At 29.7% G+C, this 17,751-nt stretch overlaps 1 protein-coding gene across 3 annotated transcripts in view; it reads left to right on the forward strand.

Annotated features, from left to right (window-relative positions):
• The window catches only part of LOC100211857 (inactive rhomboid protein 1), an 87,744-nt gene that overhangs the window by 35,766 nt on the left and 34,227 nt on the right, over positions 1-17,751 (forward strand). For all 3 annotated transcript variants that reach the window (XM_065803568.1, XM_065803566.1, XM_065803567.1), the window contains 6 exons: positions 9,629-9,798; positions 9,893-10,146; positions 10,253-10,284; positions 13,341-13,521; positions 14,986-15,097; positions 15,764-15,847. In XM_065803568.1, the coding sequence (XP_065659640.1) occupies positions 9,629-9,798; positions 9,893-10,146; positions 10,253-10,284; positions 13,341-13,521; positions 14,986-15,097; positions 15,764-15,847 (833 nt within the window). The remainder of the gene's footprint in view (positions 1-9,628; positions 9,799-9,892; positions 10,147-10,252; positions 10,285-13,340; positions 13,522-14,985; positions 15,098-15,763; positions 15,848-17,751) is intronic.

Below are 17,751 nucleotides of genomic sequence, written 5' to 3' on the forward strand. Positions count from 1 at the left end.
GCTCTTCACTAACAGCACCAAGATTTTCTGGGAAGTAATCCAAAAAATCAGTAGTTCAAAGAATCGAGTTTAGAACTCATTGAGCTTCCCAGAACTCATTGAGCTTCCCAGATTTTTAAAATTGCACAACATATTTTTTATGATATTTTCAAAGTCCCGTACATCTTAAAAAAATTTCCATGCTGCCTTAACATTGTTCATCACATTTTCAAAGGTATTTAAATGTCTCGCCATCTTTTGGCAATGCCTTTACAAACTGCTTCATCATGCTTTTTCTTCAACTGCTCCACATCAAGTTTGATGTGGAGCAGTGGTAGAAGGACCTTTTTTGGATCCAACCTTCAATGTTTTTTTTGACCACACTTTCTGGTTCCAATGTTTAGCTTTAGCACGACTATCCCATTCACAAAGAAAACAGGGAAAGTTTGTGTAACCACCTTGCTGTCCAAGTATCGTAGAAATTACTTTAAGATCCCCACAAACTGTCTACTCAAATTCCTTGTACTTTAACTTATCCAAGATCAATGACAAGTTACCATAAGTTTCCTTCAAATGCACTGAATGACCAACAGGTATTGATTCGTACTTATTTCCGTTGTGAAGTAAAACAGCTTTTATACTTTTTTTCAAGGAATCAATAAACAGTCTTCGTTTTTCAGCTATATGTTGAACTTGGAACATAGACATTAAACCAATAATATCGGAACAATAGACTAGCTCATCATCTTGAGAAAAATAAGGCTTAAAATGTTTTTCTCTATATCTATACCAAGCAAAAGAAGTTCCAGGTGTCAATAAATTCTTCTCTTGCAGTCTGGATCCTAGTAACTCAGCAGATTGTTTTGGGAGTCCCAGATCAGGTTATTTAATTCAACTTGAAAAAATTGTTGAGATCCACTCGCCTAGAAGTCCACTTGCCTAGAGGTCCACTTGCCTAAGCCTACTTAAAACTCTTAACTAAAACTTTCTTCTGATTCGCTTTCTGATAATGGATAATCGTCTAGGCTTGGGGGTACTTGTGGTGTAGGCATCCCAGTTCCGGGAGGGCCCGGCAAAAACTAAAAAACCGGTATCCTTGTATTTCCCATAAAAATACTTGTATATGTAAAATTGTTAATATATATATATAAATATTTATATATATATATATATATATATATATATATATATATATATATATATCTACATTCAGTGGTGCAGTGGTAGAGTGCTCAATTCATTAGCGAGAAGTTCTGAGTTCGAACCTCACCATGTCCCTGGTGGTACCGCATTCAACTTGTTTCTATGTGCAGTGGCCTTGTTTGTTAAGGTTTGAGTTTTAGAGTTATAGAGTTGAGAGAAGGTTGTAACCACAACTAAAGTAGCCTCCTCAACTGTAGTGGCCTTTGTAGCCTTGGGTAGGTGAATTCAAAGAAAAAGGAAATATGTATACACATATATAAATATATATAAATATATATATATATATATATATATATATATATATATATATATATATATATATATATATATATATATATATATATATATATATATATATATATATATATATATATATATATATATATAAGGGGTATAATAATTTTACAAACTCAATGAGCATGTCATATTTTGATGAGCTTTTGTATGTAATTACCAAAATTCAGTTTCATTATCATGTTTCTAGAAAAAAACTCACACACTAACCCACTAGAAAGCTGAGCCAAAAGCTGTTATTCATATATCAAATACATTTAGCAATTCTTTACTGGTAATTTAAAGTAAAATGTTTTCGCTTTGTCTTAAAATAATAAGTTGTATTCAAATATAAATAAAGCCATATTAATAAAAATGACAAAACATCAAAAAATGTTTTGTTATTTTAAATAAAAAAGTTATATTGATAAAGCTACATTAAAAGGGTTTGCGTTTGCTTTTTTTTAATATTTCAAATTTTTTTTTTTTCAACATCTTCACTTCCAACATGGCTGCAAGCAGTCACTATTAGAGTTGGAAGTTACCGAAAGAGAAAAGATGAATTTTGTAGAGCAAGATAACGATTGACAGATGACTTAAAAGACTGCAAATTATATGAATCAGAAAAGCAAGATGAAAGAAGCAAATTCCAAAGAACTGATGTTTGAGGAAAAAAACTAGACAAATAAGAGTTTTTGGAGCACTTAGGAACAGTAAAAGAATGAGACTTTGAATGAGTTAAAAATAAAAGGATGAGACTTTTTATTTAAATTATTACAATAACAATTGGCTGAAAAAAATTGGGTTTTATCTGAATTAGAGCACACCAGCCGACGTGAGCTCCATGCTGTAGCAGAAATGTGATCCTTTTCATTCTTAAATGTCCCCTCCAAGCATCAGAGAGTGTTGGCTTCTTATCAAGAAAAGAATAAATGGTAGTATCATTAGCAAACAATGCCACTTAGATGTGACAATATCTGGAAGATCGTTAATGTAAATTAAAAAGAGTATAGGGCCAAGGATAGAACATTGAAGTACCCTTGAAGTTACAGAATAAGAAGAAGAGTGCTGTCCATCGAGGACAACTTTTATACTACAATTGGAAAGGAAGGATTTAATATTCTTAAAGGTGTTACCTGATGCACTGTAAGAAGAAAGCTTATGGAGAAGACCAGCATGCCAAACTTTATTAAAAGTTTTAGAAATGTCAAGAGCCTTAACCTCTAGCGCTATATCTAATGTACAATAAAACCAATCAGTTATTACTGTTAGCAAATCAGTTGTAGAACAAGAAGATCGAGATCCATATTGATGATCAAAAAGTAAGTTATTAGATTCTAGATGAGAGATTAAGTGTTTGTTAATTAAAGATTCAAAAACCTTGCTTGTGATAGGAAGAAGACTAATGGGGCGGTAGTTAGATGAGTCAGATCGCTCTCCAGAGTTTTTGAAAGTAGGGATAACAAATGCCTCTTTCCAGCTGGAAAACAAGACTCTGGTAAGCACTTGTTATATAGTTTTGAAATTATAGATGACAGCTATGGAGAACACTTTTGCACGACTATAACAGGTATGTTGTCCGGGCCACAAGCTATAGAAGAGTCTAAGCAGGAAATCAATTTAGATACAGAAGCTGAAGTAATACTAATGTCAAGCAATGGACCAACCTGTTTGTCGGCTATATCAAGTAGATCGTAACTAGCGTAATCAAGAAATGATATTGATGAAAAGTACTTAGCAAACAATTCAGCTATGTCATTAGGTGAGGTTACAAAATCTGAACCATACAAGAGTATTATTGCACTTATTATTGATGCTGTTAAAGATTCTCCAGAAGTCACTTGAGAAGAGGCTTGACTTGATCAGAAATAACATCAAAAAGAGTGAAGTCTTGAGATGAAGGAGAGCGATATAGAACAAAGAGAAAAATGATAGAGTGAAGTGATGCTAAATGAAAGTACATAAAAGAATAGTCTGTGGATTGAAACCTAGTTTCCTGACAAATAGGTGAATTCTTACAAATGTAAATGCCCAGGCCAAGCATGTGAGTCTTTACAAATTAAAGGAAGAGAACCATCAACACTAAGATCATTAGATGAGACAGCTGAACTCAAATTAGTCTCACAAAAAGCAAGTAGGTGTGGTGAACTTTGCAAGAGATAAGACTCAACAGAAAAAAAGTTACCTCAAAGACCACAAATATTAGTAAATGATAGGTTTAAAGAACTTGTCGATGACAATGGTTTTTCCTTTGTTCATCAATACAATCCTGTGCAAATATTTAAAAAGTCAAATATATTTAGGTGTCCCACCTCTATTTCAAAAAAATGGGCTTTGAGGTTAATGTATACTGTATACATTTGATGACATATGTAGTCTTTTTTGTCAATTTATTTAGACTGGGAAGGAACATATAATAATTTTCTATATTGTTTAGCATAAATATGCTTGTTGTAGATGCTCAGTGCAATAACTGTATTATTACTTTTAGATAAATGTATTGAAAATTAATAATTTGAATGTCCATCATTTAGTTAGAATTATTGAAGATGACCAAAAAGTGGCTGCTACGCCTGCGCATGTTTCTGATACTGTCACTGATTATATACAATCAGAACTACATTCCCCAAAAACTTCTGCTAAGAAAACTCCAAGGAAGATGTCTTTGATATTTGGTCTTGGCAACAAGATCACAACAGAAGACGCAGAAATAACTGGAGCGCACCTTTGAACATCTAAGCAAGTGTTGCAATGTATCAGGTATCATCTTAATGATGGTGGTGTGTGCAAAAATTGTACTCGGTAGGATTCGCACAAACTGGTGCTGGCAAAAATCACATTACCATGATCAATGATCGTAAATCATGCGAGAAGATGTTAAAACTGCTTGATGGCAATGACAAAATTAGAGCAATACTGTCCGCACACAGGCCAACACCAGCTCTAATTAAAAAGGTCCTGCGGATGGAGGATATCTTAGTGAAGACATTTCATTTGTGGCCGCAGAATGCTAAACAACTGATAAAAAATCCGGAAGACTTGGTTCTCAACAGTGACCACCCTGACGAAGCTGACAATGACAATGATTCTGAATTCAAACTTCTTCCAAATGATGTTTTTCAGTTAAAACTGCTAGCATCATCTATGTCATTGTATTAATAGTCAACCTGGAACTCCTGCTTTCATCCCTTGTGATACAATAAAAAGATCCAAACTTGTCACTTCAACTTGTCTAAAGATGAAACCAACACAGCAAGCAGCCTATACTGAAACCCTGATATCCTAGGCTGGAGGTGACATGTCAAAAGTCTGTACACCATATTCAACTGCTGACAAATCCAGGCGTAAGGTTGGACAGAAGATAGCTTCAGCTGAAGGGAGTAATGGGTTGCTTTGAAGATGTCAACTCTGCATTGGGATTTGAAACAAATGCCATCACTGACAAATAAGAATATTACTCAGGAGCACCTTGCAGTTCTTGTCGGGAATGCAAATGAAATGAAGTTTCTTGGTGTACCGACATAAGCACTGGGATAGAAATTCTGGGTACACAATTGCTGAGCTGACCATTGGACTCCTGCTTTCATGGCAGTATAGTGACTCTATCATAAACATGGCATTTGACATGACCGCCTCAAACACTGGACATCTAACTGTGGCCTGCCTTGCAATTCAGATGCAGTTAGGTCGAGCGCTGCTCTGATCAGGGTGTCAACAACACGTTGGTGAAATAATTCTTACTCACGTGTTTAAAGATCAAAATTGAGGTTTCAAAATTACCTGAAGTAAAATTGTTTACACGGTTTCATATAAATTTTGTGTACCTCAAGACACGTCGGTCAGTATAAGAGAGATTGCCACACTTCGATAGCATGCATGATCATACTGCAAAACCCTTCATTGACAAATGTAAAGAAAATATTCTACGGATTTCCAATTCGCAGTTGTCATTTCGTAGAGATGATCATAAAGAATTTGCAGAGCTTTGTGTCGTGTTCTTACATGGGGAAGTAGTAGGACACAAACCCACATTCAAGTGGCCAGGAGCAGTCCACAAGGCAAGGTGGATGTCAAATTGCTCTATTGTATAAAGATCTGTCTTCTGGAGCAGCAGATTTACAACACAGCAACTGGTCAGCAAAGTGAGAGACTTTGTGAACTTTGTGACACTGGTTTAGAGTGCATGGTGGATGGATTGTAGTTTGGTTACAGATGCTCCGTGGAATGACTTGAAGCTCTTCCATTCATTATGCAGTTGATCTACTGCATACAGTTAAGCAGACATCAAACTTCAAAATGCCAGAATTGATTTAGCTCCGTCAAAGCCGGAGCCAAATCAGTTCTGTGAAAGCCTGCCTTTCCAGAATTAATTACAAGTACAACAACTCTGGCTAATCTTGTGGGGTCTGACTCATGGTATACATTTGAACAACTACAAATTGAGACTCAATTCCTCAATGAAGACGAGTCAGATTTGTCAAAACTGCAAGTGTTGTGTGGGATAACTAGGCTAACTATGTCCAAATATAAAAAATTTGTAAAACATCTATGTACATAATAGGAAAAGAAATAAAATAGGAACAGACACCTTAGATTAAAATTTTTAAAAAAGTGGCTAAATGATGCACTCTATCAACCCTAAGTTGTAACAAAGGGCTCCAAAGGAGTTTGGGAAACCTGGCTACCAGCCGGCCTCAGAACCATAAAACTGAGTTTTAGAGCTGTACTCTCATTAGGAGATTTTCAGAATAAGTTGCTTAGTCATAAAAACAGAGACACAAGCAAAACCCATTCAAAGAGTCAAAAAGATCCATCATTCAACAACTTAAACTGGAAACAATGTATTATAAATACATTTTATTTGCACCATATTAATAAATATTATTTGCGCCAGCCTAATAGATAAAAAAAGGGTGCGAGGCTGGTCAGCATATAGAATCTATTTACCTCTTAAGTCTTTGCCTAGGAGGCCTTCTACAAGGCCTTCTTCAAGTAGCCTGATGCATTTAACATCTGCCCAAGATGTGTATTTCTATCGAGACACTATTTCTAACCTTTACTCAACCAAGAGCCCAAAGGCAGAGGGTGTTTTAAGTCTCAGTTAGCTTAGCTAGCAATTAGCCTTTGCCTAAAATAGCGTATCCTACAAGGCAGTCGGACATAAAGTAGGTTGTACTAAATTACATGTTACCAGTAGCAGGATAATCTAACAAATAAAAAGTTTTTTCAGATTTGCAAAGACTTTTGATATCTTCTAAAACTTATACTGCTGGTTTGGCACAAAGTTGTATCTTTGCGTATTTATAGGCAAAAGAATATCACACCAGAACTTCGTGAATGTATTGATAGCCTTTGGATGATCTCTAATGGCTTCCGCCATTTACCATTTTTAAGGTTAAACACTTGGTTTGAAAACTAGATATCTGCCCATATACCAGCAACAAATCTCAAATTGTTTTCTGTCTGAAGGAGTTAGTATGTAAACAATTAATAAATAAATTGCCCTTGAGTTCTATCTAGCTTTGATAATATTTGATAAACTTTTAGAATTAACATGGGAAATTTTTTTTTCGTTCTATAAGTATTTCACTACATTAATGTTAATAATCCAAAAGTATTTCACTACGTTAATGAAATGCTTCAAAAACTCCATGTCATGTCTACATTTTAGTTCATTCTCTTAAAAAAATATGACAGATAAGGTATTACTTCCAAAAAAATCATCCAGACATAACTTTAATATTCAATCTACTATATGATGCTGACAACCAACATAGAGAGGTTTCTTTAAGCTTTCAATATGTTTTATTAATCTCTTTTTTTAATTACGCTGCTTGTTTTCCCAGTGTTAACATTTGTAATGTCTGTCACCATCATTTTTATTGATACCCATTAATCATATTCATTCAAAGGTTCTCGAAGTCCTTCAAAAATTTCCTCTGACTCGTTTCTCTCACTCGTAAAATCGAAACATGTTATTAATGAGTGCAATTATGTGCGCTCAGCATCAAGTCTTCGAGAGCAATATTTAGGGTTGGAAATTTGTTCCCATAGGTCATCCATAAATTACATATGCAGGTATGGGGAGGGTTTCACCCAAAAGCGTACCAGTGCGTACAAGGGAAAGTGTGGACAATTTTTGTTTGAATTTTTTTTTGGTGTCTGGGAAATCAGACAAAAAAGCCCTGGTTTTTTTGTTAATGCATTAGTCTATCTACCAGAAGTAATAAGTTACTGCAGCTTTGAAATTAAATAAAAACAATGTAATTCAGGAACAATGAAAAAATGGAAATCGAGACAAACTTTTTTTGTCTCAATTTCCAAAATTGCGGTTTAAAACTTTTGATTTTTCAAAGTTCTATCAAGTTTTAATTTTATAATGTAAATTTTCTATTCTCATTTAGATGAACACATTTTAAAAATAGTAAACATTCCAACCTTTTTTTTTTTTTTTTTTTTTTTTTATAATTCACCTCCCCAAAGCCGAGAAGGCCACTACAGATGAGGAGGCTACTTGTGGTTATCACCTGTTAGCAGTCATGTTAGCTTCATAACTCTCCATCCATTGTTTTCACAAAACAGAAAACTGCTTTCTTACTTAAACTGAATGCACAATTTAATTATTATCAAGTGAATTATTGTAGTAATTATAATATTATATAATTATGTGTATGTTACACCAGTAAAAACCAGCTCATAAATGCATGAAACTAGTGGCTTCACATTTTGTAACAATACTCTTGTTGTTTGTGAGCATGCTTCCTAAAGTTTCAGTAGACAACTCATATAAAAAATAATGATAAACAGTAGAATCCAGTTAACTCGGACTCAGATTTTGAATTTTTCTGTTGTAGTTCTAATTTTTAGTTTTGTTTCAATTTTTTTAATAAATAGAATTTATTATAAGCTTGACCAATTTGAAGATATCAGTAAATATATTTAGTTTGTTAAATTATATTTGACACAAAAGTATTTGACATTCTAAAGTTTTGAATTTTATTTGATGTTTTTGAATTTTAAATGTAATCGTCATTAATAAATAGAATGTGATCGAACCTGTACAAAATCAAAGCTGTTTATGAAATTTTAGTTTAATAAATAATTATAAATAAAATTTTACGCTAGATATTTAATTTTTAAGCATTAAAAGTTTTTGAATTTTTAGTAAAATATCAAAAGTATTGCAACTTTTGATATTTTACTACATAGACTTTTATGCAATTCAAAGTGAAAGTTAAACAAAGTTTTTTGTCAAATAAAGGTCAGCAATAAATTGCCGACTTCAAACTGTTAGAGGTCGGCTTTAGGTCAAAAGAAAAAGTTACACACAAAGGGTTTACCATAAAACAAAGAAACCAGGTCAACAATTTTTTGCTGACCTGGTTCAATTTTAGGTTGGCATTGCCAAATGCTGACCCTTATTCCGAGGGTTGATATATATATATATATATATATATATATATATATATATATATATATATATATATATATATATATATATATATATATATATATATATGTATATATATATATATATATATATATATATATATATATATATATATATATATATATATATATATATATATATATATATATATATATATATATATATATATATATATATATATATATATATATATATATATATATATATATATATATATATATATATATATATATATATATATATATATATATATATATATATATACAGGGTGCGGAAAAAGCTCCAGTACAAAAATATAAACAGAAAAAACAGCATAAGTTCCTGTACAAAGACGAGAAACAAATTACACTTAAATTTAAAACAAAATAATACTAAAAAATACTAAAAGAATACGAAGGGATATAAAAGAATACTAAAAACACATTGAAAGAAAACACCATACAGATTATCTTTTAAAATTATACTTTTGTACAGGAACTTTTTCTGCACCCTGTATATGTATATGTATATATATATATATATATATATATATATATATATATATATATATATATATATATATATATATATATATATATATATATATATATATATATATATATATATATATATATATATATATATATATATATATATATATATATATATATATGTATATGTATATATAAAGAATTAAATCTGTGATTTTTTGAACTTCAGTTAAACTTTCCTTTCTTGTTTTAGGAAAGATCAAAAGCTCACAATCTGGTTCCTTTTATGGGGATGAAACTGATGGTATGCATTTTTCAACTGTTGTGCAATATGCAATGGCTCAAAATAATGTTGTTAAGAGGCGAAGAGAAAATGCTGCAAAATTATTGTGGAGATCAGCGTCAAAGAAGTTACTAGACAAGGTTTGTTTTTAGATCTTATTTTTAATTTATTTTAATTTAATAATTTTATTGTTAATTTGTTATATTTTTATAAAGCTAGTTAAATTTTTTTCAGCCTCAGTATGCTGCTTCAACAATAGACAGTTTTCGAGGAAGAAGTTATGCACCTGCAGATCTACTTGATGATGATATATCTGTTTTTAGTTCAGTATCCCATCTAGAATATCCATCAGTTACCCCTAGTTCAGGATTACCAACACCTTCATTTATTGACGATCATTTTTTTTTTTTTGATGAACCAATTATTGATGATGAGCATGAACTTGATCAGGCAGATGGGGGTCCATCTGCAATGCCTACTCCAAAAATGTATGTTCTGATAAAATTAAAAACTTTAATTTTACACTAGTTGTAGTTTAATTTTTATAGTGAACATTGTGTAGAATCTGCATCTTAATTTCTTTAATTTTTTTAGTGAGCATCATGTAGAATCTGCATCCAGTCAAGGTGCTTTTATGTACATTTTATTAGTAACATTTTTATACTTGATTTTTGAAGGTTTATATTTCAATATTATGCATTAATGATAATTTATGCATTAATGATAATTTTAAAATGTTATCACTAGTGGTAGTTATCAACCATTAAGAAAATATTTTATATGCTCTATATACATTAAAATCATGTGTAATTTAATTATTATTATGTCGTAACCATAAGTAGATCTATCTTTTCTGAACACCCAGAAAAGATGGAGCTGAAAAATCTTTAGTTTTCTTTAAGTTTTTTAAGTTTCTATGATAAAAACAGCATCATCATTATATTTTCTGTGATGACATCATACATATAGTTAGCAATAGCTAGTAAAGGTTTCAAAATTTTGGTTTAAAGATGTAGTATTGATATACAAGCTCAATGTGTGCTCGATGTGACACTTTCATTGATTTATAGTTGGCTGCGCTATTGCCTGGTAATTGTTGTTAATTGTGATGGATCAATGGATTTGAGCTTTCTTTTTTTTATCCGTATTATTTTATGTTTTGTAACTCTGAAGAGAGGGATGCTAGTTCTGTCGCTTGGGTATTGTCAATGCAGCAAACTGTATCTCCTTGAACAATATATTAAAAAGGCTGATTGAGTTTAAACTTGGCTTTTGGTTCATTGTTTCTTACATCAGGGTACATACACAGATGAAAATCTTTTTGTAATTTGAATTAAAAAGGTTTCTTGCTGATGAGATTACTTTATTCTTTACCGTGTCAAATTTAAGTATAGGAGAAGCTGGCAAATTATTTATTGTTAAATGGGCAGATATTTGGCATGTTTCAGGTAGACAGTTTATTGATTTTTGATTTCTTGATAAATTAATTGTTAAAATAATATTTCTAAATATTTTTGCGTCATCCTTTGAACACTTTTCTGGAGTATCCTTTTATGAATTGAATTGTCCTTTTATGAATTTTATGAAACACCAACAATATCAATTTTGATGACTCTATTGGCTTGCATGCATTAGTTTTTTGGTGACTCTGTTGGCTTGCATTCACTAATTTTTTGGTGAATCTGTTGGCTTGCACACACTAATTTTGTATAATTGTATTCATAAGAGCGTAGTTAGAAGCTGTTTCAATTTTGGTTATAAATAGATAAGATAGTTTAGCAGCATGTTTCGGATGTGTAAGAGGTATCTATTTTTGAATATTCTCTAAATGCTTATGCAGGAGTTTTTATCTCAGGCTGTTTTAAAGTGCATGAAACTAATAGTTCAAAATATGATATTAGAGTTTTTTTGTTTTTTTTTACTTAAAGCATAAGCAATTGATTTAAAAAAAAACTGAATTAACTTCTGATACTTACCATACTTAAGGTGTTATGCACTACCTATGATTGAATCAACTTTAATAATTTAACTTTTTTTTTGGACTAAAATATCTAATAATAATAAATAATAAAATATCTAAAAATATTAAACATAAAACACCGTCATTTATCAAACATCATTATCAAAAATTATAAGCAAATTATTTGAATATATTCGCTAGACCTACTTGTTCTTTGTGAGGCTAATAATTTAGGAGACTTAAATAATTTGTAATAATAATGTGAGACTATAATTTTATTCTAAGATCTCAGTGTTGATGGTTATTATCCTTTAATTTGCAAAGACAACAATCGCATACTTGGTCTGGGTATAAACTTACTTATCAATTGATATCTTGAATCTAATGACCACACTCTTCCTGTCATCCCAAAAAAACAGGTTAATCATTTGTTAGACATCCAAATTATTCTTGCTTCTGTTGCCAACGTTACAGTCTTAACAACTTTCTAGAACTCTCTTTAATACTCTTATAATTTATTGAAGTTTTATTCTTGTTTTCTTGTCTGCTGGAAAATGGACTTCCTCCATAAGCTCACTCCATATGGTGTATTTGGAAAAGTTTTAAAAATTATTGAATCATTTCTCACCCCAGTATTAGAGTTGTCTTTGATGGCCAACACTCTTCTTCATTTCCTGTAACTTCTGGGTTCCAAGGTGCTGATTACACAACTATATACTCCAGTTTTGACAAAATAATTATATTCAATAATTATTTTAATTCTTAAGTCTTACTGAGTCCTTTTACATATTGGATTTTCTTTCAGTAATGACTGTTTATGGAAGCCATATATACAATCCATTACAATGTCAGAATTTGCTAAAAGTTAAGAAAATGGTTCAAGTTGTTGCTCAAACAACCATTTCTTTTTTCATCAACTAAAACTCTTGCATGGTTCTTCATTAAGCATGGTTTATCATTCTGCAAAGTTGCACCCTTTTGCTGTATTTATTCCTTCATTCTTTAGGAAATTTTAAAAATTTCATTTATCTTTTTTTTTTCTAGCACATCAATGCTTCCGAATTCTTTCCAAACTTTCTTGACTCAAACAATTTTTTAAGTCTTCTGTCGATCGTTTTTTTTCTCTTTAAATCTTTTTTTGTTTTCCTGTCTTTACTACCAATTTTATTTTTCTCTGTTTACTCTTAATTTTTGTTTTTCTGTCTCAACTTCCAATTTATATAGTGGTTGTTTGCAGCAAATTTGTTAAAAGAAATAAAAGCAATAGACAAATTTAAAGCTTTAAAAAATTTTAAGTATCATGATCTTATCATGTAAATAAATGTAATCTTATCATGTAAATAAATGTAATGTAACATATCTTAGTTTACTGAAAAATGTCAAAAGAAAATTTTTCATGTGATGTTTTATGTACCAACAAAATGAATTGTTAAAAGACTGATTTAATAATTTGCAGTAAAAAATATTGTTGTGTATGACAAAACTTTTCAAAATTTACTTAATGGGGGTTTAAATATTTTCTTTTTAAAACATTCATATAAAGGATTTATAGATTGAACTAATTTAAAAAAATATTTTTAAATATTAAATTAAGCTTTTACAATTTTAACCAGTAATTTTTTTCTAAAAATAACTTTAGTGTAGGTCTGAAAAGCTTTTTTTGTATGACTTGTAAAATTTTTTTAATTGGTTTTTTAGATATTTTTTACTTTTTTTTAACAGCTAGGAGTATGTCTCGCCAAGTTAGTGAGCGACGCAATCGTATTGAAAGGCCTATTGAAAGAAAAAAAAAGAAACGAGAATTTGGAAAAAGTGTTGTCGCTAACATTCTTAATCTAACTCTTTTAAGAAATCGAATTACAAGTGCAGTGCGAGAACAAATTGACGAGTTTTCAGATCATAGGTTTATTTTTTAGTATTATTTATTAATATAATTTTTTTGTTATTTGTAGTGTAAATAAAATATTACTGTTTGTGTCATTATTTGTATAAGTTTACTAATATATTGTTACAAATGAAGGCTAATATTAACACTTATTAAGTAAGTAATATGTTGTTACAAATGATGGCTAATATTACATTTATTAAGTAAGTAATTTCAATGAGAAAACTCTGTTGTAAGTAGAAGTCTTTAATGGTCTTTAAAGTAGTAGAAAGTTTTTTGTAATTTTAGATATGTTCAAATCATTTCCTGTGCTTTGTTTGGTTTGAATGCTTTTTATTTATTTCTCTAAGAATGTGTAACTTATTCTTGTTTGCATATATATACAAGAATTCCAGTCAGCTTTAAAAAGCACGATTATAAAGAATAAAGAATGATTTTTGGAATATAGCACGCTTTCTCAATTTGTGTTTATTTGACTTGGTGGGTATTTATTTTACAAAACTACCAAGATGAATCTAACTGTATGCTTTAGCAGGAATAAAAGATAAAACTATACTCACTGCATGCTTTAGCAGGAATAAAAAATGTCAGGAGCAGTAAATTCCTAGCAAAAAGCAAACAAAGCGGGTTGTTTGGACATTTTGTCAAATTTTTAGTTGATTGTTATATGACAATTATGCAAACATTTGTTTTAAAGTTAATTTTATTTACCTACATTATAATTTACTCACTTAATTTGCTTATATTGTTATTTACTTATATTATAATTTAAGAATATTGTTGCATTATATAATTATAGTAGTAATTCATTAATTTATTGCTAATCAGTAATTCATTCCAAACAAATCAGTTCGTTTCAAACAAATTTCTCGCATTTGTATAATTAAAAATACTATTTACTAAGATAAAATTGGTATAAATAAAAAATACATATTTATAAGTACAAAAACTAAAACTAAAAAATTACATTCTAAATGAAAAACACACATTTTAAACTTTATGAAAAGTTGTTTTTCTTTTTCTTTTTTTTTTTTTCAATAACAAACATCCTATGCTTCTTTTTTTTCAACTTAAAAAATTTTTTAAAGAGACCTAGTTGACCATAATGTTCAGTAGTCTTAAGCTATCCATAAAAAAATTATTAAATACTCATTTTAATATACAGAGCAGATTTATGGGATCATCTTGATCATTAAAAAAATACCATGTGATAATTTTACAGCTGATGAAGGAATCAGTCAGGAATCATCAGCTGATGAAGCAATCAGTCTTTGAATAATAATTTTTAATAATGTGACTTTTATTTATAGAACTTGAAATTTTAGAATCAAAAAATTTATTCATAAATTAAAAAAAGTAGTAATAAAAAAATAATGTTTTGTATTTTAACTTTTTTTTTGGTTTTATAGTCTTAGGGTTTTTATCATGTATATTTGCTTTGTAAGGGATATAAATTTTTATTTAAATTATTTTTTTTTCTAGACCATATTTTACATACTGGTTATCATTTGTTCAAGTGGTTATACTTATTGTTATGATATCTGTGTATCCATTTGCTCCTATTGGTGTCAGTGAAAGGTCGACACAAAAAAATGTAAGCAATACTTCATGTAAATATATTTACAAACTTAAAGTATTAAAAAGATAATGATATGCAAAACAACATGCTGGGTGAATGGAAAAAAGCAATTGCTTTTACTCAGCATTTTTGGAGTAATTGCTCAGCTTTAAAAAAACAAGAATAAAAATTTGAACAATTTACTCAAACTTTTATTCATGTAAAGCTGAGCAATTACTCCAAAAATACTGAGTAAAAGCAATTCCTTTTTTATATTCACACATCCTATTATCTGTAACAACTCTACAGCATAAATTGAATTTATAGACATGATGATGATGATGATGATGATGATGATGATGATGATGATGATGATGATGATGATGATGATGATGATGATGATGATGATGATGATGATGATGATGATGATGATGATGATGATGATGGTGATGATGATGATGATGATGATGATGATGATGATGATGATGATGATGATGATGATGATGATGATGATGATGATGATGATGATGATGATGATGATGATGATGATGGTGATGATGATGATGATGATTGATAATGATGATAATAATGATGATAATAATGATGATGGTGATGATTGATAATGATGATAATGATGATGATGATGATGATTGATAATGATGATGATGATAATGATGATGATGAATTTATTCTTTCAAATAGATATTAGTAAGTCGAAACGGTGTTCTTGGTATGGAATTAAAAGGTAAAAAAGAAGTTGAAAGCTTCTGGATTGGACCAACATTGGTATGTCTATTTTATTGTTCTAATATTATATTAAGTCTTTTTAATATTAGTTTACTTTTTCCTGTTTAAAATAACCTAATATATAATAATAATAACTTGTAAGTTTAAAATAAAATAATATATTGCCTTATTTTTACACATGCATTTTCTATTTATGTTCACTTTTTCATTTTTTAATTGTATAAAGTTTTTGTATTAATATAGATTATCAAGTAAAAATAGAGTATGTATCAGATTGTCTAATAAAAATAGAGTATGTTATAATAAAAGTAACCAAATCAATGAAAATCTTTTTTAATAACTGCTAGAAATAATGTAGAAATTTATGAAATCTGAAATAATAAAAAAAAATAGTAACAAAGATGGTTACATCATAATATAAAACTTAATAAAAAATTGTATTAATCTTCAAGTAATTCATTGTTTGTTGCAAGTTAGTTTTAAATTTAAAAAAAAATAGTCTTTAACAGTAATTGATTTGTTAGGGAAAATCTTCTAAACAAATTGTGTATAAAAATATAAATATCTACAAAAATAAACTTATAAGTGAAAAGTATTTTAGCTTTTTTAATTATTATTTTAATATTGATCTTAGTATTGATATCATTTTTTGATCAGTTAGACAAAATAATCGAAGACTCCAATAGTCACAGGTCTGGCCTAGGCGTATATTTATGTATCAATTCACCCATTTTATGTAAAATCAGTTTGAAAGCTTTTCTTCTTGTTAGTTTTAAGTCTTACTTAAGGTTTTCTTCTTCTTCTACAATCAAATATTTATTATCATACTCATTTTTGTTCTCTTTTTCACAAAAAAATGTTCTCGTATTTAAACAATAAAAAAAACTTCTGATGTTATGGTTATTTCCCAACAAACATCATTTTTATTACAGTCTTACAAAAGTGTAATTAAGAACTTTGTAGTATTGAATAACCAACATGTTATGGTATTGAATAACCAACATGCTATGGTATTGAACCATCAAGCTTTCTCCAGAATTCTCTTTATTACTCCCTAAACTGTGGTTGGTGCTGAACTGAATCTTATTTTTCTGCCTGCTGAAAAAAGGTTACAATTATTTTTTACTGTTATTACAATTTTTAAAAAAATTTAAAGATCACTCTAAACTAACTCTTTCCCAATCTTAACTCAAAATTTAAAAAAAGTGAATGCTTTTACTACAATAGTTTCAAAAAAGAAGGAAGCAACTAACAAAGTTACTGTGGCAACTAACAAAGTTACCATTGCATTGTTTTCTGTGATTGTGTTACATACAAGTTACCATTGCATTGTTTTCTTTGATTGTGTTACATACAAGTTACCATTACATTGTTTTCTGTGACTAACTCTTTCTTCTCACTGTCGTTAGTCTTTGGTCTTTAATTGGTAGGTTTCTAATGTCTTATTTTGAGTCTGCCGATATACTCTGTGACAAATACGGATTTTAATCCTCTTGTGGTTTTGTGATCTTTTGGCTGCTTACTTATTAACCATAATAGCAGAAAGTTTCTATTGTGCATAAGTTTGAAATGGCAAGGTAGTGGATATTGCTCTTAGCATATTAAAAACTTTTTGTCTGGCATGTTGGTCTTGTCCCTAAGCTTGTTTTATATGGTGTGTCTGGGAAAGTTTTTGAGATAGTTAAATCATTTATTTTCTACCACAGTATTAAAGTCCCCCTTTAAGACCAACACTCTTTTTTTATTTCTAGTAACCTCTGGGTTACCACAAAGTTCTATCCTTATTCCTGCATTGTTATTTATCTATATTAATGATCTTCTCGACAATCTTATATCTAAATTTGACAGTTCAAATCCTACAGTTTTTTAAGTCTTCTGTCGGTTGTTTTCTTGATTTTAATTCTCTTGTTTGTTTTCTAGTCCCAACTTAATTAGTGCTTGCA

The sequence above is a fragment of the Hydra vulgaris genome, chromosome 08, assembly GCF_038396675.1.
Source record: "Hydra vulgaris chromosome 08, alternate assembly HydraT2T_AEP".
NCBI classification, from domain to species: domain Eukaryota; kingdom Metazoa; phylum Cnidaria; class Hydrozoa; order Anthoathecata; family Hydridae; genus Hydra; species Hydra vulgaris.